Source organism: Lutjanus erythropterus, chromosome 12 (genome assembly GCF_056507025.1).
Source record: "Lutjanus erythropterus isolate fLutEry1 chromosome 12, fLutEry1.hap2, whole genome shotgun sequence".
Taxonomy (NCBI): Eukaryota; Metazoa; Chordata; class Actinopteri; order Lutjaniformes; family Lutjanidae; genus Lutjanus; species Lutjanus erythropterus.
The window spans coordinates 16628444-16654443 of record NC_139328.1 but is presented as its reverse complement, the minus strand read 5'-3'; the positions used below and the strand labels follow the sequence as shown (position 1 = coordinate 16654443).

At 37.6% G+C, this 26000-nt stretch overlaps 2 protein-coding genes across 2 annotated transcripts in view; both read right to left on the bottom strand.

Moving 5' to 3' along the window:
• Positions 1-1825: 1825 nt before the first annotated feature.
• Positions 1826-23436, bottom strand: apol1 (apolipoprotein L, 1). Its single transcript, XM_084732850.1, has 37 exons — positions 23190-23436; positions 22981-23034; positions 21255-21326; positions 20910-20975; positions 20665-20733; positions 20358-20429; positions 20164-20232; positions 19976-20038; positions 19133-19198; positions 18977-19045; positions 18030-18095; positions 17877-17945; positions 17715-17786; positions 17545-17613; positions 17387-17446; positions 16564-16629; positions 16274-16339; positions 15834-15881; positions 15585-15653; positions 15436-15489; positions 15230-15304; positions 14426-14479; positions 13601-13666; positions 13269-13346; positions 13095-13154; positions 12352-12405; positions 11549-11617; positions 10850-10900; positions 9192-9284; positions 9006-9056; positions 7565-7654; positions 7394-7444; positions 5539-5577; positions 4761-4838; positions 4619-4655; positions 3470-3521; positions 1826-3123 (listed from the first exon to the last, which is right to left on the bottom strand). Exons 1-37 carry the CDS (start codon positions 23190-23192, stop codon positions 2169-2171), a joined length of 3195 nt encoding a protein of 1064 aa, XP_084588976.1. The 5' UTR covers positions 23193-23436; the 3' UTR covers positions 1826-2168.
• Positions 23437-24833: 1397 nt separating this feature from the next.
• Positions 24834-26000, bottom strand: part of tep1 (telomerase-associated protein 1) — a 33289-nt gene continuing 32122 nt past the window's right edge. Inside the window, exons 55-56 of the mRNA XM_084732000.1 lie at positions 25659-25763; positions 24834-25344 (exon numbers count right to left, since the gene is read on the bottom strand). Coding sequence (XP_084588126.1) covers positions 25225-25344; positions 25659-25763 — 225 coding nt within the window. The 3' untranslated portion in view covers positions 24834-25224. The remainder of the gene's footprint in view (positions 25345-25658; positions 25764-26000) is intronic.

Genomic DNA, 26000 nt, shown 5'->3' with positions numbered 1-26000 from the left:
AAAATGTTTTTCTGACCTTTAATTATCAATTTTACATTTACATTTATTACACATGGAGTTCTACAATATATTGCACATCAAAAGGTATTATTGAATGATCAACACCCAAAACAAGATGGAAAAATAAATATAAAGTTCATTCAACAAACGGCAGAGCTGACATCATCAGAGCTTACAGTACAGATCACATATCAAACGTTGACATAATAGTCTATAAAAAATAATGCCATGTTAAAGGAAATAAACAGTCTGACACATTCCAGTCGTCTAATAACGGATCATTTTAAACCTGGAAACCTTTCAAACACCTACTGTGACAAAAGACATGATTGTAAATCAGCTAGCAAAACCTTTTTCCCATTTGTTGTCACCTCATAAAAGTTGCACCAAATGTTCATAAGCTGAAACTTACTCTCACATTTAAGCGTGTTGACCAAGTGGAGATTTTCCAATCACTAAGTTAAAACATGCTCTTCTGCAAAAACTCTACTACTAACTAACTGCAATTAAATAATTATATTCAGTGCCAGCTTGCTTAACTAACAGAACCAACTGACCAAACACCATATTCTCCAAATTACAAAAAATGCTTAGACACATTACTAAAGTCTCTTGTAACTAAGATATTACTACAGTACAGTTGATAGCAGTTGGCATAGCCTCAGTTTTGAGAAGCAGCAGAAATACCAGCATGGAAGCTAAGCAACGCACGGTTTTGGACAGGGTCAGTAATGAAACATGTTTGAGCCACTATTTAAGAATATTTTCACCACTTTACCTTACTGTCAAACAGCCTTTTCTGATGGGAAACCTCTTTTATGTAAGTCAAACATTGCTCTATTTTGCTCAACCAAACTCCACTGGTAAAATCAGTAATAATACCTCCAAGGAGTTGCTGAACAACCACTGCCTTTGTCAGTTATTTTGCTTGTGTTATTGTGTGACTTTGATGTTTTAAAGGGTTAGTTTGGATTCACCAAAGTTACACAATAAGACAAACAAATTAACAGATTGAGGCAGCGGTAGACCAGCAATGCACATGTTCTACGAGGTAAAATGGTTGCTTTTGCCAAAGAAGTCTGCAGCAAGATATATTGGTTGAAGATTTTGAACTATGCCATATACTTTAACAGATAGTTTTTTTTAGATGGCTAAAATTAAATATTTTGCTACTGATCTTGTCCAGAGCAGTACATTGCTCAGCTTCCTCCACCGATACCCCTCTCTCCTTCCTCAAATTGGGGGCATGTTGACTGCCACAGTAATACACAGACTATGGATAAGTACCTCAGACAACCTGCTTTAAATAATCCAAACTATCTCTTTAATGTGCAAACCATCTTAGTGAGTCACTGGTTTGAAACTAGTAGCTAGTAAGAACTTAAGACACAATCTTAGTGATATATTGACAAACACCTGGTGTAACCTCATTCTTTTTCTTTGTCACTGTAATTTTGTCATTTAATTGGCTCTTTTGTCAAAACAATCTAAAACAAAGCTTATTATTACCATTCTTAAAATTGAGACCAATATCAAGCCAAATAAGACTTCTACTAAAACCACATTAGATTCAAAACTTTCCATTAAACAGCATAAGGAAACAGACTAATGAATCATATTTCTAAGGCATTATAAATAATAAAGGCACTAATCCCCATGAGTATTCACAATCCCTACACCTGGTCAGTAAAAGTCCCTGTGCTTCAATATGAACCAACACACTCTGAGGAAACTGAGAGCAAAAAACTACAGTCTAAATTAAATAATTTGTCTCTAAAACTGTACCAACCAAATGCATGAATTAGTTAAAACTTTGAATCCCATTTTCTCACAAGACAGCATGGTGGTTCCACAGCTTTGCAGAGAAGCAGATATGTTACTCAACCACAAAACCTCAGCTACTCCCAGTACTGTAAATGCTGTTAAGATTCAAAAGGTTCATAAAAGAGTTCATAAGTTACAGAAAGCACAAGTGAAGTCTCTTCGCTTTTGAATGTAGTTTTTAGGAAAATGGCACCAACCACCTCTTATGTGCAAACAAAGCATAAGTATGCTGGAGTTTTGAGCCACTACATGTTTTGTGGGGAAGCTGGGAAACGAACAATGCTTGAATCTTCCAGTTGAAACAAGAATAATGAAGCAGAGTTTCAGGCCTTTTCCAGTTCCTGTCAAACATATTCTCTGTTCTCTATGTCCTGTTTAATGGCTTTTTTAATACGGTCGATTTCATCCTCCTCTGAACTGTCATATTTGTCATCTTTCTCCTTCTTGTCACTGTCCATAGCAGCTGTTTCACTGGCTGTGTTTTCTGGCGTGGTGGACTGCAGCTCCTCTCGGATGGCGTTTAGCTCTACCAGACCCTCGTGCAGCTGCGTCGCCACCTCCCTGATTTTGGCAGCGAACTCTGACTTGGCGCCTTTCTTGAGTTCTTTGGAGTCTTTGGCCACAAAGTAGATGTCCATACCTACAAAGAGTCCGGTGAGGACACCAGTGGCCATGCTGGCAATCTGGACCGCTCTGGCTGCTGTACTGCCTGCCACATTGGCGATCTGCACCACACGCATGATCTCGTTAGCGTTGATGAGGATGGCCTTACCTGCCATGGCACCGTCCTCGTAGAAGCTAGTACTGAGCACAGGGAAGTCCCGGTTGTAGGCGTGTTTCTTCATCTTGATCAGGTCGAACTTCTTCAGGTTCTCGATACCCTGCTTGATGAATTTCAGGCACTTGTTGAGGTCAACCATCTTTTCCTGATAATCCTGCACGATCTTCTCCACCTTCTTGCGGTCCATCGAGTTGTTCACCTGGTTGGAGATGCCAGCGCCCGCAGATGTCAGACCGCCCGCCGTTGCGACGCCCAATCCCACCGCCGTCACAATCAAGGAGGTTCCCATGGTGACTGGTGCCAGAGCAAGGCCGGCGATGGTGGCCACGCCCCCGATGGCGCTAGTGGAACCACCGGTGATTTGAGCAATCTTTGTGTTCTTGCTGAACTTGTCCAGGCCATCTGCGATGCTGTTGAGGTCGATCACGTGCTGCCAGAGGCTCTCAGCACGCTCTGAGAACAGTTTGTTGAAGACACGGATGCCCTTTTGCACCTTCTCTGCCGTCACAGCAAACGCCCTGCGAGGAAAACGGGAAGAACATTAATTACACAGACCTGGACCACTGTATCTTAAAGGGATACAGATGGTAAAGTGGGGTGGAATGAGGTATTTATCCATAGTCAGTGTTTTAACTATAGTAGATGGCCATTGACATGCCTCCAGTTTGGAGGAGCAGAGAGGAGTACCAGCAGCAGTACACTGCTTAGCATCTGTGCTCGGACTCCTCTCTGCTTCTCCAAACTGTGGACGTGCTGACTGTCATCGGCTGTGGGTAATACAGAGACCATCGGTAAGTGCCTCATACAACCCTGCTTTAAATAATCTGAACGATCCCTTTAACACATATTAGAGCCTTCACTTACTTGGCCTCTTCTTTCTCTGTCATGTCATCATCTTGAGGCGTGTCCTCCCAAGCTGAGGAAGTAATAAAGAGACAGATATTTATTACATGGCCAAGAGCATGTGGACACAGAAACATCTTAATCCAAAGGCATCAACATTAATATGCTGTTATAACATTTTTTCAGGCTGCTTTGGAGTCTGGCTGCAGGAATTTGTTCATTCAGCCACAAGAGCATCAGTGAGATCCAAAACTGATGTTGCGATGATAAAACCTGGTTCACTGTCTGCATTTCTATTTATCCCAGAGGTGTTTGATGGGGTTGAGGAAAGGGCTCTGTGCAGGGCAGCTGTGTGCTTCGTGCACAGGGTCACTGTCATGTTGAAACAGGAAAGGGTCTTCCCCAAACTGTTGCAAACAAAGTTGGAAAAACTCTATTGTCTAAAATACAACTGTACGCTGCAGTATTAAGATTTCCTTTAAGAACTTAGTAGGGATGACCAAAATGCTTTGAAATGCTTTCTACTGCTGCCACGGTAATCAGTGTCCAAATCAGTATTCAAATGCACGTTTTACAAGTGCAGAGAAAAGCATCCTCACAAGGGAGCATTTCTGCTCCGTGTGCACAAATGTGTGAGCTTGAACTTTTGCATGTACACACTGTGGCTGATGTCTCCCATCCTGTCCTTGTCTCATTAGATTTAGAATTACAATAATAGTATATAAGTTTGAGGAAAGTATGATAGTGATGCACAGGTTGATCCACAACCTGGGTCAGGCAGGTTTGGGTCAGTCTTACTCGGGTTCGGGCTTTTGTACTTTTAGCTCAGCTGAAAGCACGTTGAAAAATTTAAAAATCCTGACCCACTGACTATAATGAACAGATCGCAACAAACCAAATGTGGGACAGAACGTATGTTGTGCTGCGATGGGAGTTTCTGAAAAATTTTGATATTAAAAAATAAACATTTCTATTCTGCTTGTAACATCTTGTTATGTTTCGCTCTCTGGTTGATTCAGTAGCACACGGTACAAAATAATTAAAGAGTTTCCTAGTCTCTGCTGTTGTTGCCTACATCGGCATAGCTTATGACTTTGTGGTGACTTGCAATTTTCCCCACTGCAGGGAAAGTGAAAAAAAGCCAAACTATGTGAAAAATTTGTGACTTACACTCCACTGTCTTCCACCACTCCATGAGATCCACATCCTGAAAGACACCATTAGATTTATAAGTTGTATGTATGTTAATAATGTGGCACCAGATTGTATTGAAATTGTTACTATGGTGACATGTTTTGCTTCACAAACCAACCTGGCTGTCTTGAGGCTGTGCTGGGTCAATACGTAAGTCCTCCAGCTGGTCAAACAAGGACCTGTTTCCACCTTCATTCTAAAACAACAGAAATAACACAACTTAAAAATGATATATCAATACCAAGTGATTTTTTCCCTGGGTAAAAGTAAAAGTCTGGGTCCACCATGTAGCTGAAGAGAATGTCAGTGAGAGAAAAAAAAGACTCAAAACAATGTATGAAGTGTCACATATTCTCAGTTTCACTTTTTACATTGTATATTTCAGATAAAGAGGAGGAAGTGATGGTAAAGGGGGTTCTGACTTTTTTTTCTGCTGTTTTTGCAGAAGTAAAAAGTGCTGCAAATCTGCCATGGACAAGTTGAAAAAGGAAGCAGAGAAACAAGTCTGGGCACATTGCATTCTGAACTCCTCTTATCTTCCATGGTAAGTGCAGACACAAACACTGTGTGAAGGTGTGGGGGTGGGTTTCATGTCAAGAGAGGAGAAGAAGAAAAAAACAACAACAACACATGTTGAGTATTATAGTCTCTGTTGGGAGCTGAGTGGACACCCTGTAGGCAAACAAAAGACAGAGGCCTAGTCAGATGACTGAAACAGACCTTTTGTAATTCTGAACCACAATGAGTAAGACGCACCAACGTGTCAGTGTGGTGGACAAATACTGTCCACAAATACTCACAGAGACTGGGAGGGAAAATGTTAAAAGTTGCTTTAAATGTAACGTGAAGTGAATGAAAGAAAGAAAAATGTTTGATGAGTGTTTTATTTTCTTTACCTCTGCTGCAGCTACGTCCTGTGTCTGCTTCTGTTTGGCCTGAAATCAATAAACACAAACACACACATCCAAACACACAGTTAAGGCATTTGTAATATCACTCACTCATTCTTGAGAATGGAGACAAAACTGTGTTTTTAAAAGGTTTTGATTTTTACTATTCAATTATGCTGCATTATGCATATTTTATATATATTATATATATATTATTATGCATATTTATACATATATTTCAGACTCTTGGCTATTAAACCTTGTAACTGGCCAAACTAGTGATTTAATTTTTATTTAATACCTTTTTGTTCTGGCTGAGAACTTGAATTTGTCAACTCTGTCAGACACATAATCATTTATAACACAAAGAACACACATTAGGTGTGCCATGATATTTTTCTTTATTTAAACTAATTTATAAAAATCCTTCTGAACATATATTTGATGAAAACAACAGAATATAAGAGGGGTGTGTCCAGCCTTTTTTGACTGGGTGACCCAAGTGGGGCACTGACTTATTTTGATCAATTGCTTTTTTTATTATTATTATTTTTTTTTAATCAAATTAAAAAACGGTACTAATTTTAAAACCTTTTTCAATTATTCAAGAGAACTGAGATTTACGTCACCATGACTCCATAAGATAAGAATATCAGACAAGACTGGCGTCTTTCGGAGCTGACAAAATGACATTTTTTAATTTCACAGCATAATCATAGTGAGTAGCCATTAATTTTTTTTTTTTAAGTTCTCAGAGTGCTCTTGATGCTAATTAAAATACACATTTTAAAGCCATAATTCTTATTTAGCTTTGATTTATAAAGGCTACAGAGTTGATATGTTATATTTGATACACATCTGAAAAGCAATATTATCTAATGCATTCATCAAAAAATAGAAAGTTTACAGTCTACATTTTTTTTAACTTCTTAAGTGAGACAGGGTATAGCTAACCCTTTTTATGTCTAATTAAATCATGTTTATGTAAAAATCTGACAGACGTGATGAAAATCTGGGACACAACTTTAAGCGGCCACCCTTTTCATTAAAAATATGTTTAAAAACAGAGATGATTATAATAGCACATTTTTACACCTACATTATTGGTAGGTATTGTTACTTTTACATTTTGAGGGATGTTAATAAATTTTAATTGTTTGAAGTTGTGAATTCTTGTCTGGGACCAGGGTGTTTTCTGGAACAGGAAACATTTAGAAATTTTAAAAAATTAAAGCAGACCAAAACATTTTATAAACTACATATGTTTCATTTATTTAAAAACTTAAAGTGGGATTAGAGTGTTAGAAGTAATAATTTCTAATGTTTTGGTAAGTTTGGGAGAACATGATATGTCCCAGTTGTCATGAACGGGTGCATCATGAAATTTAGCTTCTGGATTGATATTGGTCCAATACAGTCCAAACGACTATAAAGCCTTTACTTAGAGGCAGACCTGTTCTGGAGGTAAAAGTGATCTTTTCGGAAGAAATCAAAAATGAGTTATGAAGCAACCAACGTCAAAATATAATTGGAATAATAACTTCTTTTTTAAAATCTTCCCTTGAATCAGTAGCTAACTTGTTCAGTGGTTTGCTCATAGAGGTAGAATGTACTTGGAATTTCAGCAATGCTAACTTACTAATCTCACCAAAATAACATGGCAGGACTGCATATTTTCAGTTACTGTAGCAGAGAAACCCTCTGACTAATTTGTTGTATGATGGACGGATGCAGAAGATTTGACTATCGTGTTGTCCTCATTGATGAGTTAGTGTGTTTGAAAACATTTTAGCAGTGTTATTTAAATAAACAGATGTTGTCCACACAGGAGGAAACAGGTTTGTACATGTTGGAATGTTACCTTGACCCGAGGCATGAAGGGATTATGTTTCTTAGGTTTCTTGACTTTTGTCTAAAAAGAAAATCAGGATAGAGGTCAAATTCTGAGCAATTTCAGTAAAATGAACATTTGTTCCTGTTCAATCAGTCAACAAGCAAATCTGGAGCAACAGGAAATGAGTTAAAGCACCACCTCTGTTTTGTCTTTTCCCTCCTCATCTTTCTTTTCCTCTCTGGATGAAGAATCATCTTCTTCTTTCAGCCCTTCATCGTCAGATGAAGCCTGAAGTGAACAAGAATCAAAGTGTGAACATGATGAAATAAATAAGTACATTGGAGAAATAAAAGTAAAACAAGGTTGCAAATAAAATAGTCAACAATGATCTCAAACAGTGGAACAAGTCACACTTTTCTTGTCTCTGCATGTTTAACCTTATTCTCTTGCAGCCTTTACGTTAATCTGATGACATTCAATTCAAACTTGTGCCATGTTGAAAATGCTTGGGAAATGTTACTTGGTCTAACTTGTAAAAGCCGCGGTTGTGGCTTTCATTTAAAAGTGACCAGGGTGCTTATTCACACATGAGAATAACCTTAAATTGCCATTAGATTAACCTAAACGAGTACATGTCTGAAAAGGCTTTATGCTCACACATCTGTATTGCTGCAATATATCTTACAGTCATCAGCGGTAACACTGAGTTTATTTCTGCTGAGGATGACTACTGTCATGAAAAAGAAATTACATGTGAAACTTGTGCTGTGTATAAAATCATTGCCTTGTTTACTCATTCTCTATCCCCTATAAAAAAAAAAAAACACTCGATAGTTTATCAATCAAAGTTGAGCAGGAAGTTGACATTTTGGACACATAAATAATCATCATTTTGCACATCACTGACAGGTATAAATGTATAACTTTAACATCTAACAAAAAATATTGCCTTTTGGAACATTTTGCAGGGGGTATTCAACATGATAGAGACACTGCTTGTTTGTTCCTTTGGGGTGGATATATTTTAGACCAACATTTGGAGCAAAAAATAAATTATATGCACTTTGCAACAAACAGGAATCTGACACAGCTTTGGATTTTACATGGATTGGTGTAATGAAAATCCTCTATGGGCGTAAGTTTTGCTTTGTCAGTTAACACCAGTTGATATCAATTTACTTTTGTCCTGATAGGTCATATTTTCAACATTCATCTTGTCATCATCATAAAATTCATAGTTATTCTATTAAGTCAAGCACTCTATGCCTGAAATGGGTGGATGTGTTGCTCTTCAGGACTCTGTCATGTACTCAAATTGAACTTTCTCCAGTTCAGCAGCATGCAGAAACACATTGTCTGCTGAGCAGGCAACAGAGTGATACAGGTCCACTGTAAAAACATATGATTTCTTTTAGGATTTAAGGATGCAGAAGATGTGACCATTATGTGATCATTATAACAAAGCGCAGTTAGTTGGTGTGTTAAAAGTCATTTTGGCAGTGTTGTGTGACTAAGATGTGACTATTGTGTTGTCCTCAATGATGAGTTAGTGTGCTGAAAGACATTTTAGCAGTGTTGTTTAAATAAACAGATATTGTCCACATTGGAGGTAACAAGTTTGTACATGTTTGAATGTCACCTTGACCCGAGGCATGAAGGGATTGTGTTTCTTAGGTTTCTTGACTTTTGCCTAAAAAGAAAAGATTCAGTGTTACTCTGTGGAAGATGAAGAAATTGTTTCCTGATGACAATCATTGTGATAATTAAACCAACTGTTCAATTAATCAACAAGGAAACTGGAGCAGAAACAAATTAGTTAAAAGACCTCCTCTGTTTTGTCTTTGTCCTCCTCATCTTTCTTTTCCTCTCTGGATGAAGAATCGTCTTCATCTTTCAGCCCTTCATCATCAGATGAAGCCTGAAGTGAACAACAATCAATGTGTGAACATAACATTGAAATAAATCAGTAGCTCGGACAAAAAAAAATGACACAAGATTACATATGAACTCAATCCAAATTTAAAATAAAATTTTAATTCTAACATTCTGTGGCCTTTTTAAAAAAAATGAGGAGGTTATCAACTACGTATAGAACATATAACCAAAAGAGAGACAACGTTGAGTGAAGCAATTTAGTGATTTCATCTACCATCCATAATGTCTTTAAAAGAGTCAGAGAATTCAGAGAAATCTCTGCATCTGCAAATGCAAGTTAAGACTCCACCATGCAAAGACAAAGGAATACATCAACAACATCCAGAAACATTGCAGACTTTTCTGGGGCCCGAGCTACTCTGATATGGACTGCCAGGGATGTCTCTGCTTATTCCAGCAGGACAATGCCAAGACACATTCTGCACGTGTTAAAGCAGCGCGACTTCATAGTAAAAGAGTTCAGCTACTAGACTTGGCCTGCCTGCAGTCCAGGCCAACCTCCCATTACAAATGTGTGGTGCATTTTGATGCACAAAATTCAACAACAGAGACACCGGTTCAGCACATGTCATGTACGTAAAAATGACTTTCAAAACTTCAGCAGTTAGTTTCCTCAGTTCCAAAAAGCTTACTCAGTGTTGTTCAAAGAAAAAGTGATGTTTCACAGTGGTAATCATCCTTATGTTCCAACTTTTTTTGGAACATGCTGCAGGCATCAAATTCAGAATGACTGCATATTTACAGAAAACAATAAAGTTGATAAGTTGGAACATAAAATTTCACATCTTTTTACTGTCTTCAATTGACAGTGGGTCATAGAGGAATTGCAAGTTTTTGCATTTTGTTTGTGTTTATGTCCCAGTGTCTAAAATTTTGGTATTGGGATTGTAAATTGAGCAATAAACTGAGATTTTGGACATTCATAAAGTATCATCATTTTGGATTTTTCAATTTCATAAAAGTGTAACTTTCACATCTGTCATACGGAGATACACTGCATTGTGGAATATTTTGTAGGAGGCAATGAGAGTTAGAGTTAAAACAAAAAGTGAGCTCTGTGCACCAAATAGGAAACAGGAAGTACAGTTTTGTCAAAGCTTTGGATTTTACGTGGGTTGGTGTGGAAATTCACTGGAACAAGTTTTGTTCCACCCATTGAAATCAACTTTTTTTTCCTCCTGATGGGCTGTATTGAATATTCATCTAGTACTGGATGCCTGAAATAGGTGGATGTGGTGTGTAGCACAGGACCGTGACATGTAGGATAACAACAGCTTAGATCGATCGACTCAAATTCTAGTTTCTCCAGTTCAGTGACACGCAGAAACACATTGTCTGCTGAACAAACAACACAGTAATACAGACCCACTGTCTTGGCAAAAAATAAAAATAAAAAAAATCAAAATTGTAAAGACAGGATGCAAAATATGTGACTACGTGTTGTTCTCAATGATATGAACAGCTCAGCGAATCCAGTGTGGATGTACTTGGTGGGCTGAAAGACACAGGTATTGTCCACATGGGAGGAAACAAGTTTGCACGTTTTACCTTGATCCGAGGCATGAAGGGATTGTGTCTCTTAGGTTTCTTGACTTTTGTCTAAAAAGGAAAATCAGTATTTCAGTGTTATTCTGAGAAAGATACAGAAATTGGTTCCTGATGAAATTGTAAAAATCAAACCAAGAACTGTTTAATCAACCAACAAATAATAATGGACCTGAAGGAAATGGGTTAAAGACCTCTTCCTCTTCTTAGGACAACATGATATTACTGTCAGACAGTATTTAGTAAAGATTGTTTTAACAACCTGACAAGCTAATTAAGGAAAAACACAAGTGGGAAAACTGTATGTTAAGGTGTTCAGTTATCTTGTGACTAATAACTATTTGCAAACCACATGGATTGGCAGTAACCACATGTCATTTGAATGGCTCTGGCATGAAAGAACCGACAAGACAGAAACAGGAACTAACAGAATGCCTGCAGCTAATACTGTTTGTGTTTGTTTTCATCTTCGCATAGCAGCAAATACGAACCATATATATATATATATATATATATATATATTATACAATTTAGAAAACTAACAAAATTTTTAGACTCACAAATGCACATACACACTATAGAGGTCAATCAGTCAGTCTCTATAACAATTGTGTGTAACAATCAATTATCTGAGCTTAAGGCCAATACTGAGCATTAGTGATTGATACAGTTTGATTGTCAGTGGTGAAGAGTTAAACTTACTGTTTTTTCATCATCCTCTTTGGCTTCAGCAGATTCATCTTCTTTGAGGCCTTCATCATCTGATTGGTTCTGCAGAAAATTAAACTTATTAGATTTTAGCTAATCTTACAGTATGATTGAGCAAAGTGTTTTCTACATGTGCGCACTGATATGTGATGAAAGGTGTGCCTGTGTTTTTGTCTGCAAAGTTTTAATGATAAAGGCTTGTGGAACTGTGATATCATTCAAATTATTCAAATGGTATTATTATTGTTGATATTGTTGTAGTGATGCCAGTATTCAGTCTACAAATCTGACAAATTTAAAAATTACAACTGTTCGTGGTTCTTCAGAATTGTATTTCTTTTAAGGTGGAAATAACTTGAAACAGCTTTTAAATAATTAAGAGATATTTTTAGATCCCTTCCAGACATTTTTTAAGACAATAATAGTAATAATGAATGTAATAATAATATAATAATAATAATAATATAATAGTCTCTGATATGTTTTTTTTCAATATCAGAGACACAGGATGTCTCCTTCTTCACAGAAAAGTCCATTTTCAGTGTGCGCTGAATGTCTCAGGTTGAATAAGCTGCATGTTTCAACATGACTGACGGCCAAACTAGTTTTGACTGAAGGGGGCTTTAAGTCTAAATTATTTTCTGGCTTAGTATATTCTTTGTAGCTGTGGTCATAAAGAAACCTTAATTATATCCAATAACTGATATCTAATATTTCACAAACAGCCAATACTGGTCAGAAATATCAGCAAACTAATCCACTAGAATAACAACCACATTGTATCTATGTGTAAGTACCTGATGGTGGCTCTTGTGCTTTTGCTGATCACGTCTCGCTGCTTTGTCCAGCTCCTGCAATTAAACCAGAGCAGTTTCTTTAAGCACGGAGCTAATAATTCAGCACACACTGGCACACATCTGCCCCACATCTGCTCCAGCAAATAGCTAAAACACCACAAGCTTAAACTGCCTCCTCTGACAGTCTGGCAGGAACTACAGGAGTTTTTTTCTCTCTGGAAAACATGTCCTTGTTATCCCGCAGAGGACAACGTATAAGAAAGCGACACTCTGCTGATACTGTACCTTTCCATGTCTACAAACCATGTCAGAAAGCACAGTATGCAATGTTGAGGCTTTCTGCTTGCTTACTGAAATACAGTCATTAACTGATTTAACTTGCCTTCTAACACATATATTCAAATATATTTGAACTCTGAGAAAGCAGAAATCAGGGTTCCTATACATTTTAAATTTAAAATTCCATATTTCTCCAATTTCAAATTTCCAGATCTCCTGTTAGATTTTCTAGGCTACATCTGACATCTAGCTTTCTTTTTCCATTGAAATCCTTCAGCTACCAGGCTTTATATTTAGAATTGCCAAGCCACTCCTACTAGGAAAACTTGTATTTTAACATTGTGGCCACCTGTGCACTGTTTACTAAAATCAAAATCCATACTTTTCCATACTGTGTACCGACACTGAGCGATATGTAGACAACCCACACATTCCTTAGTATAACTGATAAATGCCAACCGTACCTGATTTTCCTCAGTTCCTCTTGGTTTTACTTTCTTGTATGTGGACATGCTCTTCATCTCCTGTAGAGAGATCACAGCTTTAATAACTCAATTTACCAGACAGAGCCGAAGTAAGAATAGTATCACTTGGACAACATGTCACTAAATGACAGTTGCATTCAACTGCTTGCGAACCTCTTCAGTTGGTCTCGGGGGGACCAAGGGCGTTTCACTTCTTTCTTTTTTCTCTCGCTGGATCATGTTGCTTTTGACCTGACAAGGACACACACACACACACACACACACACACACACACACACACACAGTCACACAGTGTGGTGGCACAGGAGGACAGAGAGGCTTGACAATGAACAAGGAGAATCTAAAGGGAGGTGAAAAGGAAGAGGAGGATGTGGTGAAAGTATGGAAGAGGAGAAGCATGAGGACAGAGGGTATTTTTGACAGAAGTTGATCAGCTGTGCGTCCGGTCACTGATGACTCATGTGTGATGCGAAAAATAGACTGACCACTTTCAGCTTCTCTTCATCTTGTTTCTCATCCTCTTTGAGCGTCTCTGTGTCTTCAGTGTCTTTCTAAACGAAGGAACAAAGGACAGTGATTATTAGTAACTAATCCTCATCAACCAAAATCTGGTCACTTCTGCAGCGACTGAAGGATAACTTCAGTATTTTTCAACCTCGACCATATTTTTCCATGTTTTTGTGGGGAGCTGATTGATTTTTTTGTGTCTAAGTAACTAAGTGAAAAATACCAAAGTTACCCTTTAGAGGACCATACCAGTTCTTTTGCAAGATTAACTAAAAATCATGCCCTATGTATTTTAATTTTTCATAACAGTGGTCATAAAAGGGATACTATAACTATAAAAAATATAGTTCTAAAATTGTTCTAACTCAGGTGAATGGTGGAGTCTGGACCACAGCTTTATAGTTATGGACTTCTCCATCCACTTAAGCTATATTTTTTAAATCCTTGGTGTTGGTGGCCCAATACTATCATTTTTTTTAAGTTTTAGTGATTTTCATATTGTACAAAAATAAATGGAAAACAATGGTTGTCTAACTTGGTCGTAAAAATACACCCTAAAGTCTAAATCACATTCATATTGTTTGTAAAATGGTTATATGTGGTGTAATGTATATGTAATCTGTAGTTAACAACATGCTAAATCACTGCTATGGTCCTTTAAAAGTGTGCATCACTTGAAGCTCATTACTCTTCACTTAAATGAACAAACATCACCATCACCATTATTACAGTCCCATCACCGCTACAATAACTATCTCACTGACGCCGCCACCATGACCAAACACAATCAACAGCGTAGTTACTTTGTTTGCAGAGCGGAATATATTCAGTTTGGACATGGCTCCACCCACGGTGCTCTGAGAGGGTGGGACATGGACACATCATTTTAGATTTGTATTTGCTTTGTCAGCCACTTGACCCATTGGGTTCTAATTTATACCAATATATTGGCCTGGATAATATATTGGCCAATATTAGCTAACAGTCCTGCCGAGATTTTGGTATTGGGTATATGTCAGCCGTTAAGTAACAACAAACTGAAGAGGAGAAATGTAATGTAATGGCAAGATCTAAGATCTAATCTAATGGCAAGAAATTTTGGATAGTCATCATGTTTGCACATTACAAACACAGTCTGGGGTTAGCCAAGTCTGAGTTAGAGGTTGTCATCTGGGGCTGGGTGGAGACAATTATTACACAGAACTTGTATTAAAACAATTTTACTTGGTCTGTGTAAAAAAAAAAATCCTGTAAGACAAGCTGATTACAGATATTTGAAGTTGTTCCTTGTGAACTGAAAGATTTTAGGTATGGTGATCTCAACAAGACCAGGCAAGACAAGTAAAGCTGGACTGCAGAGTGAGCCTGTGGGTAGAATACTTCCCAAAAAGCCTCACCCATGCACACAAACATACACAACTGGCATTCAACACCAGGAAGTGTCAAGCACCCCCCTCGATTGATAACAGCCAAACAAGATATAGAGGCTGTTCTATTCCTCAATGCGTCATATCTGTGCTGAATAAAAAGACAGTTAAATGTCAGAAATATGACACCATACTTACAAAATAACACAGAGAAACAGGAACAAGTAAACATCAAAGCACCTGTTTGTTGCCTGATGACTTCTCGCTGCTCACAGGTGGATCCTCATCATCATCAGAGGCTGCCTGCTTTTCATGCTGCAGAGAGAAGAAAGAAATCATTATTTTATGAAAGACCCATAAAAGATGAGGAATAGTTTTATTTTAATGTATCCATTTATCAAAAGAAACATTAAATATTTTTTGAGCATAATCTAAACCTTCCTTACTTTGTTTGCAGATCGAAAGGGATTCAGCTTTGTCATTGCCTCAGTAAGCTTACTCTAAATAGGAAACAAAATAAAAAGAGCAAAAATACAGTAAGAAACATACAGAAATAAACTGGGGATTGAAACTGGGAGATAAAATCTTTACAAACCTGTTTGTGACTGGGCTGGCCCTCTCCATTGTCCATTATTTCCTCACTGTCAGAGTCAGAGTTCTTGTCCTGCACATTGAGACAACATTTATTGTAAAATATAAACAGTGGTAGATAATCGTAACAATAGCACGTCATCTTTCTGCCAGAGAGACCATTCAATTTCAGGGGAGGTTGAAGGAAAAGATGACGGTGACGATGCATGGTGACATGCAGAAAACGTCAAGAATAGAGTGCACCACTTCTTACCTGTTTGTCAGTGTAGAATGTGCTTTTCATCATCGCACTGAAACCATTCTGAAATAAGACAAGGACATTGTTACAGTCCACTTACAACAAAAAAGGCCCCAGTCCATGCCTTTGCATCACAAAATTTCTTTGAGCCAACTAAACCTTCCTAAAACTCGCTCCTTTTTGCTCTGTGCTCCAGTACTCTCAGGTGCAAAGCTTGTTGTTGACTTACTTTTTTAAAACTTAGCTGAACTATTATATTCAGTTTTTTAATTTAATTTTTTTTTTATTTTCAACATAGCACAGCCGAGCACACAGCATATCAAAGGAAAAAGCTGACCGAGGTTCAAGGCTTGTTCAGCTGTTGGAGCACAGAGTAAAAAGGGGTGGGACCATGATGTCCAAACTGTTTTAAAGCAGCAGAGAAGAGATGCATTTACTCTGGCATAAGAACCCACTTGTTTGGCTTTGGGCTTCTCTGTAGTAGAGGCGTTCTCATTTGAGTCACCAGTCTTTTCTTTATCCTGTAACATCACAATACATGTTACCAACATGCCATTAATTAATACTTGGTTGGCTAGAGTTAATTAAGACCATGACCAACAGTGTTATGTGCTGACAGAGAATCCAAAGCAGTAAGGTTACAAACTGATTATATTTGCTGGATTTTCTGCTGATGTTGATGTAGTGCAGGTTCAAGTGAAACCCAAAAGACAAAAACTAATCTGCAGTAAGCTTCATCTCTTACCTTTGAGGATTTCTCTATGAGGCTGTCGCTGCTGGCAGAGAGTTCACCTTCTACAGGCAAATCATCCTAAACAGAAGGATACAGTCAGAACGTAACAACCAAGATGAATAAAGACGCTCAAGTGTTTTATTTTGAAGTAAAATATCCTATATCCAATGTTCGTTTTATAAAATGGTAGCAGGCACTGGTTCAAAACACACTGGTAGTAAGTATTAGTGAGCAGGTCAGAAATGAGAGAAAACTGGCATCAAAAAGCAAGAGGGAAAAAAGGACTTTCCTTTTGAGATCCTTTCATCTGCAACCAAACAGAGGAATCACTGCACTTTCTCTACTGGCTGCAATGTGGCTTTATGAACTGCCATTTAAAAAATCTTTGGTTTGGTGAATAAAGAAACTGCTGGTGGCGAGCTGGATGTCCATGTAAAGTATTGATTCTAGTGATCATTCTCTCTCTCAGTGATCTGCAGTGTTTTCACTTCTGTTTAGTATCAGCTCAGCTTGCTTGGAACCTCGACCTAGATCACACCAAGAGGTGATACCAGTACCAAGTACCAGGTACTATCCACAATTTTTAACACTGAAAAACCAAAAAGGAGCAAGTTGAGTTGTGCCATGCAGTGGAAACCTGGCATCAGTGGCTTTAAGAACTCAACCATGCAGCAAAACTGAAAATCAAAATGAACAGATGGATTGATAAATGAATGAACTTTTTCACTCTTGTTTAATGTCACGTTAGGACTTTTTAGAAAACAAAAATATCTCTCAAACAGGATATTAACTTTGTGAAGTGAAAACCTGCCACTGACAAACTTGGCCATCTTACCTGAAACTGAGATCTGGGAACTTTTTTTCTGAACACACCACTAAAGATTCCTCCTTTCTCCTGAGAAAATAATTAGAACCCAATGCTTAATATCACTACATTTGCTGTTATGTTTCATCTTACAATATGGTGTCAGTTGAGGATTGAGGTGGCCTCACCTTAGTGTTGTTATTCTCAGAAAGGTTGTCGTTGCTGCCTGAGAGCTCGCTGGGTGCAGACAAATCATCCTGAAGGTGAGAAACAAATTTAAATGTATATTATTCTAATAATTTAGAGTAACATGGTTTGATGGCAAGATAAATAAGCTGCTGCAAAACTTGACTCTCACCTGAGATTCAGTCCTCGCTCCCAAAGGCTTGGGGGATTTTTTAAACATCCCGCTGAAAATCCCTCCTGCCTCCTGGAGCAAAAGTTAAATGGAAATGGTTTGAGAAATTTTGCCCACAATGGATGAGTTTAGTAAAGTATTCCTCTGCCCTCACAACCTCACCTTAGCATTGCTGTTCGTAGACAGGTAGTCTGTGCTGCCTGAGAGCTCACTGGGTGCACATAAATCCTCCTGAAGACATGACATTCCCTAATGATTATTATCATCATGTCCTAATAATGTAACACAGATAAAAGTGAGATTCACTATTCTCACCTGAGATTGTGTCCTCGCTCCAAAGGGCTTTTTTTTAAACATCCCACTGAACATTCCCACTGTCTCCTGGAAAAACATCGCATGAAAATGTTTTTGTGAAAATTTGCCAATAATGGAGGACTTTAGCAAAGTGTTGGTCTGGTTTCAGATGTCAGATGGATATGCAGGCACACAGCAGTCTGGGCTCTCCTCTCAAATGCTGATGCATGCAGGTTTAACTCATGCCCATCCCAAAACACACAAAAACAAAAAAAGAAACACACATCTTCCAAATTCTGCATGCACATACAAACAGCATTGAGGTACAGTCACATTATCCCACAGCTCAATGAAACTGCCCACGCTCAGCCTTGTAAAAGGATATGATGTCCAGTGGTGGAGGAATATTAAGTAGTTGGCTGCAGTAGAGTTATTGTATCCATATTTACACTGCACTGTAACTACAGCTACCTTGTGTAGTGGAGTAAAAAGTAGGACTGAGCAATTAATTGCAATTTTTTGATAAAGGTCAAATGTGTCACAACATGCCATTATTAATGAAGCATTGTGATGCAATAGAGAAGCCCTGACCTACAAATCATATTCTCCACATGCAAGGGAAAATGCTTGCTTTGTGCAGGCCACAGAAAAAAAAATCACATCATCATCGTTTTTATATTTTCTCAGTGAAAATGAAATTTAAAAATTACCATTCCCACTAAAAATGATGACTCATATTGCAACTACAGCTGGTTGATACAGCTGAAAAATAAAATGTTCAATTTTAGTCAATATCAATAATCATTGCTAATTTCTAATGACCTATTTTTTAACAAAGAACAGGAGAAAGAAGGTTAAACTTAACCATTTTAATTAGCATGAGCAGGAACAGTCACAGTAGCTGAATATCAAGGATATCAAGGAGACACTTTAGATTTGTTTGATGAAGGTGGCTGGCTAAAACTCACCTTAGTGTTGCTGCTCACAGACAGATTGTCTGTGCTGCCTGAGAGCTCACTGGGTGCAGATAAATCCTCCTGAAGCAAAGAAACAAACATCCCCTACATATTATCATCATCTCATAATAATGTAACACAGATAAAAGTGAGATCCACAACTCTCACCTGAGACTGTGTCCTCGCTCCAAAAGGCTTTTTTTTAAACATCCCACTGAACATCCCTCCTGCCTCCTGGAAAAAAGTCACATAATAATTATTTATAGTTTGTGTTATTTAAAATAAAATAAAATAAAATAAAACCAGTTGTGTTGTATTTTGAACTGATGCAGCTGTCAGATGAACAGGCAGGGATTTAGTGCTTCACACACTGGCCAACAGATTGCTGATGCATGCAGGTTCAGTTCACGCTTTCAAACTCCCACAAAAACACAAACACACCCTTTCCAAATTCAGCATCCACTGAGTCAAGGTCTACACTCCTACAGAAGGTTAATGTCCAGAATCACCGACATATATCACTAGTTAACAGGAAAAACTCAGTCTTCTTTTAGGGTAAAATCAATGTTTAAAAAAACAGCAACTTTTCATATGATGTAAATATGATTTTAACTCTTAAATACCAACTTTGTATAACCCAGTAATGTTTTAGGTACAGGAGGCTTCTGTCCAGAGAAACATCTTCTTTTGCACAGGAAGTGATGTATTCTCCCCGTCATCACACCTCCTCCTAACATACAGCAAGTGAATGATGAAGTGCAAAAAATTGTCCAGATAAACTATGAGCAAATATTGTAGCACGAAGGGGAAATATGATATTTTGTGGCACCACTTGTGATTCCTCCCTTTGCACATGAGTGTGTAAGTTCCTCTTCCTTAATGTTAACTAGTGACATCTGTTAGTTATCTTATTTATTTTGTTCACTACAGTACTGATTTTTTACTTTTTATCTTTCTTGGACTTTTGGACAACTACTGCATTTAAAAAAATACTTGGCTGATGAGACTCACTTTAGTTGTGCTGTTTTCAGACAGACTGTCATTACTGGCTGTGAGCTCGTTGTCCAAAAGATCCTGAAACACACAATCATCAATGAGCCTCATAGTTAAATAATACAACACAACTTTTTACATTTCAGATGATCACTGTACTCTTCAGAGGATTTATCTCTGACATATGATAGAAGATTGTGTTTCACCTGTGAAGGTGTACGGACATGTCCTGGTTTAGGTCGTTTCAGTATTCCGCCCAACACACCTGATTTTTCCTACAGAGAAAACGTCAGAGGAAGGTTTACAGGTTTTGATGAAGGAAGGTTTAGTTTCAAAGACTATCATGATGAAGTTTTGTGTGGGAAAGCTAAAATTGTCACAAAGCAGAAATTAAACTCACCTTTGATGACTTGTTGTCTGTCAAGCTGTCACTACTGGCAGACAGTTCAGGATTTAGTATTGAGAGGGTGTCCTACAAAAGATTAAAAAAAAAAAGTATAGTCTTAAACATAGAGTTCTACACAACCAGAGGAACATATATTTTAACAAACTTAATTATTTATATACTTTTTTTTTTAAAACTTTTTCCCATTTTTGCTGACAGGTGTATAAATAAATTCTAATTTCTTGCTTGTATGACATAGTTGGTACCAACTGATGCCTTAGGTCATAAAGAGCACAGTAAGTTCAAGACAGTCACTACAAACCTGCTGCTGGCCCTCTTTGGCAGCTTTGGTTGTCTTCTTAAACATTCCTTTAAACACGCCTCCTTTCTCCTGAAATATGAATAAATAAGTGCATCTACATGCTATAAAAACATTGTTTCTTAATGTATTTATAACACAATGATATATTCTTATTATTATTATTAACATTAGTTACTGATGATCAGAAATAGAAAAATAAAACCTAACACAACAAACAATTTACAGAAATGTTTCCTGAGCATCACCTTGGTGCTGTTGTCAGTCAGACTATCACTGCTCTTTGAAAGTTCACTGCTGGCTGATAAACTGTCCTGTAAAGTCAACACAAAACCTGTGTGAGTAGATGCAGAATCAAATAGTATAAATCCATAAATTGGTTATAAGTCTCATATCTGCATTGTACATGTCTATTTTACAAAATAATAATAATTTTGTTGCTGTACATATCAACAAAACGTGTGTGAGGAAACATCTTAAATACTGTATTTAACATTCAATGTCAGTTACTAATATTCAATATTAGCTTTTCATGATTAAATTAATTAGACGTTAAGTTCTAGATTTAAAATAAGGAAAGTTAATACAATCACCTGTGCTTGGACAGATGGTTCTGTAGACTTGGCGGATCTTTTGAACATCCCACCAAATAAAGCTGCTTTTTGCTGAATGAGGAGCAAAAAAGAGAAAAGCAATTTAGGACCTAATATGCATATAAACATACAAAGGATGAAAACACTAATCTCTACTGTGGTTTCAGTAGAGACATATCAGCCTCATTCAGAATGTAACAGAAGGTTAACATTCACCGCCACGACCTGTGTGTCAGCAGCAAGAATCTGGTTCTATGTGGAGGCTAAACATGAAAAGATGCTGCAAATGACTGACAATTCACTCATGACTTCAATAGCTGACACGATGCATTTACTGGTTCACATCTCACAGCCCAGCTTCACGTCCAGATTTCAAGTCTGAACTTGAAGCTGGTTTCATGTCTGGACTTGAAACCTTGATGACAGTAAATTTAGAGTGATTGTGATGTTTCTAGCTCTGAGAAAATTAATGATCACACTTATCTGCCTGATAAAGAATCACATAAAAAGACACTGAGCCATTCATTACCAACAGACTGAATAAAAAAAAAAAAGGAAAACCACAGTGAAGTGTGGGCTCTGTTTTTAATTTCTGTTTACATTTTAAAGCCTTTTCTAATGATAAGGAGGTAAATAAATCAACATCTGCCTATAAACTCAACATAATAGAATCAGATCAATTAAATGAGTAAGTTAAGTGCCAAATTAAATTGTTTTTCAGGAAACTTCCAGGAAACAAGTAAATGAAGATACATAATACAAAGCATTAGCACTGAAACAAGTTATATTTCAACAAACTAAGTACCCATGTATTTTGTCTTTTCCCTGACCATTTGGAAAATCACACAGACAAATAGACTACATGCTATATGACACACATTTCAATGTTTTGGCTCTGCACTCCAACATTTAAAAAAAAAATACAAAAAAACAAAATATTAAGTATGGGACCAAAGCATTTTGCCTTACTTAGCATTATTATATCCTATTCAAATTTAATTACAATAACACAGAAAATTAAAGTTTTACAATGTACATAGTTTTCTAAAGGTATATTAATTAGGCTGCTCTTAAGAAATGTGCCCCTTTCACAAAAGAAACTGTAAAAATTCACCAGAAATCAAGAGAAATACAGAAAAATTGTGACTCTGAGAAAGAAACCTGGAGTCTCGTGGGGAAATCGGGTGGGCTGACATTGTATGAGTACTCCTGCTGCTTCTCCATACTGAGGGTGGACCTACTGCTACCTACTTCATACACTGACTATTATACAACCCTGCTTCAAATAATAGGAACTATCCCTTTGAGTCCTGAAACTTGACCCTCACTCTTCTAGCTTTGTGCTTCATTATATTCATGGCGTCATGGGTACTTTGGTGTTGGGGGGGGTAAAGGGGGCCCAGTGGCACATTTTTGCCCTGGAGCAATCTGGTAGGTTAATCCGGCCATGATGGCAGGGCTACAGTTACTTTAATGTAAAGTCAAATTAAAGCTGAAACTAAAAACAACAGGAAATACGTTGATAATTATGGACTGCACTAAACTACGTATTTGTGAGTGAGGGTTTCAGCTGCAGCGATTGAGGTCAGGTCAGTAAACCTCTCCATGACAAGACTTTAACTGACTTTACCAAAGAGAAAATCTGTAAATCCCAACTGTTCAATCCTTTAAATGCTAACATTAGCTTAAGTTACATTAAAGACAGTGCAAGACAACGTGTACTCACGGCTACGCCTCCTCCATCACACTCCAAATCCAAATCCAAGTTTTCGTATCGCTCCTGTCGAACAAACATCGTCATTAACGTACGCATTCACACACGCGCGCACGTTAACCGACACTTTTAACAGCTAACTAACGCTAACGTTCATGACAAGTCTGTCTGAAGGTCTCGACACAAACGTTTTTAAAAGACGACTTTAGACGTTAACTCACCATTGTCTGCTTTATGTCAGTCCTTGTTTAGTGTTGGGTTATTGCTTTGATGTCAGTTGTTGTGAACCGACGTTAGTACTGATTGATCGAGATGTTTCCGTCCGCAGTCAGTTTCTGTTTCTCTGTGTTGATACAGTCGGTTGTTTTCACTCACTAGCCCGTGAAGTTTAAGATCCTCCCTGAAAAAAAGGAAAAAAAAGGAAAAACAACAGACTGGAGATCACAGACTTTCCACAGGTCCTTGTGACTTGAGGTTTAATATAGCTACAACACTGAAACCGGTGGACCCAGTTTTTTTTTTACTTTTACCTGTGTGTTGTCCTCCAGGTGAGGGCGTGTCTGTCTGTCTTACCTGGGAGGTGGAGATGAGCCTGGTGCTGCTTTCAGGTGCTGCTCGGAAACTCCTGTTTTCCACTTGGAGAAACAAACAAACAAACAAACAAACAAACAAACAAACAAAAAAGCGCTGGACAGATGGACAGTCAATATTATCAGCCCGATACTGGCCAATCACAGCTGTACCATTCTATATCAACATATATATTATCTAATAAGTGCCAGTATGAAAACTTTTTTTAACAGGATTAATACCTTTTTAAATAGACAGTATTTTTCACAGTATATTATCAAAATATACAAGTGAAAATTGAGAATTTCTTTACTCCTTAATATTGGTATCAGCATCCGGCTTCCTCCCACAGTCCAAAGACGTGCAGCATAATAGGTTAACTGGTTATACTAAATTGTCCATAGGTGTGAATGTGAGTGTGAATGGTTTTCTGTCTCTGTGTGTCAGCCTGTGATGAACTGGTGACTTGTCCAGGGTGAACCCCGCCTCTTGCCCAATGCCAGCTGGGATAGGCTCCAGCCCCCCCAGGACCCTTCAAAAACTTTTTCCCAGTGCCAATGTTTCCATTTCCAACATCTGATTTGTAAAGTTAGGAATTTAAATGTGTAAATCAAAAGATCAGGTTCTGTCCGACACACTGGTCCTTAAAGGCAGTCATTCACAGAGACTGGATCATGACCCACAGGTGAGCCACTGGAAATTTTATTTTGATTGGGTAGTGTGTTCTCAATAAGAATCATTTGGAAAAATGTGTTTTAATGGACTGATGACAGTCTGAACAAAAGAAGTCTATGATTTGAAATATATTACAACAGTACAATGTGATTATTAACTGTCATTAAGGTTCATGTTACTGTTAGTTTTATGATGGCTGGGTATAGTTTTAACCACTTATCAGGATTTATTGCTCTAAATGTGGCTCATTGTCAATATAACAGAAGCACTTCAGATCAGATAACAGAGTTATAAAAGCATTAACTGATAAGCTGTGTTTACATATCTTCCATCGATATCTCACAGGTCTCTCATAGAGCTTCTATAAAATGTTCCAAATAGGGACCAAAGCTAACTGTTTGTTCTTGGTTCAATCCTTTAAATGCAATTATTCACACAAATATGGCAATAGCAAGGCTGTCACTAGACCTCTTCTTGTCCCAGGAACATAAAACAAACACTACTGGTCAGAAATCCCTTACTGAAAAACCTGTCAAATGCGAACAAAGTATTGCAGACAACATTTATTGGATAAAACCATGTAGTCTCATTTCGTCCTTTAAAAAAACACAACAAAGCGCTGATTTGAACATAATTTTATTGTCAAAGAAAATATCATTTATGTTTAGCCCCCATTTTTCCACTTCAAGTGTTTCATATCCCACATTCATATTTTCCCTCCCTTTCAATTTTCAAATAAACGAAATACTTCCACCCACACAAAACTACAACTGATAATATTTTTAAAGCTTAAAGTATTTTTTTTACACTTGCTTGTTACATTTGCAAGTTTAGACATCTAAATTAAAGGCACATGTAAACATTTCACCTTCTTTTTTTTGATAGGCTAATTTATTGCGTATTCACCGGCACTGAAGCAAAGACCAAGCAAAACATTTCTGGCAATCTTTGGTCTATGTAGTGATTAAGTTTTTTTTTTTTTTCTAAATGCTGTATTTAGCGTTTAATATCTTATTCTTTCCAGGACAGAAAGTAGAGCTTTCCCTGTCCGTCACCACAAACCAGTTGAGTGGGTTTTTCAGGGTTCACCTCCAAATGCACAACAGGTCCTGCACACACAAACATACCCACCTGGAAGACAAGAGGGAGACAAAGAACAGAACGCAGCTGTTACTGATTAACAAAAAAACTTAAGGTTAAGTAATGAATTAGTCAGAATGTTGCGTAAGAAGAGAGCAGAACCTTTATAGTGCACTACTATACTTTTTTGCCAAGATTTAGATGATAAGATTGATATCACTCTCATATATGTTTGTTAAGGGGATGGTTGTGATTATTTTAAGTGGGATTGTATTGATAGCCTGTATTATCTGCGGTGGATGCCGGAGGTGAAAATAAGTACTTTTGATTTTGGGGTGAACTGTTCCTTTAAGACTCTAACGTACCTGCTTCTTGGTGTTTCTGTCCCACAGCTTCACTGTCCTGTCATAGGAGGCTGAGATGATGGTGCGGTCAGTGAGTCTCAGCACGCTGATCTGATCACTGTGGGCCTGGGGATAAAACATCACTATTAAAAACAACTCAGAGGAATATTCATGTTCTGTTGCTAGGTGTCTCTTTCAGCACCGGCACTGGGTTTTGTGACTGTTGGTTGGACATCACCTTGGGCTCTAGGAAACTGTGATGAGCATTTTTTAAAAATTTGATGCCATTTTGTTAATTAAATCACAGTGCAGTCTAATCGCATTTTGTGAGAGACACCAATTTGCAATAACTCATCACAAACT

What these genes read in the sequence shown, in the direction of transcription:
- apol1 (XM_084732850.1), bottom strand. An exon ending in CTGAGAATAACAACACTAAG is followed by an intron (nt 17,447 to 17,544) that starts GTGAGGCCACCT and finishes TTATTTTCTCAG; the next exon opens with GAGAAAGGAGGAATCTTTAG. An exon ending in CCTTCATGCCTCGGATCAAG is followed by an intron (nt 9,285 to 10,849) that starts GTAAAACGTGCA and finishes TGTTCACTTCAG; the next exon opens with GCTTCATCTGATGATGAAGG.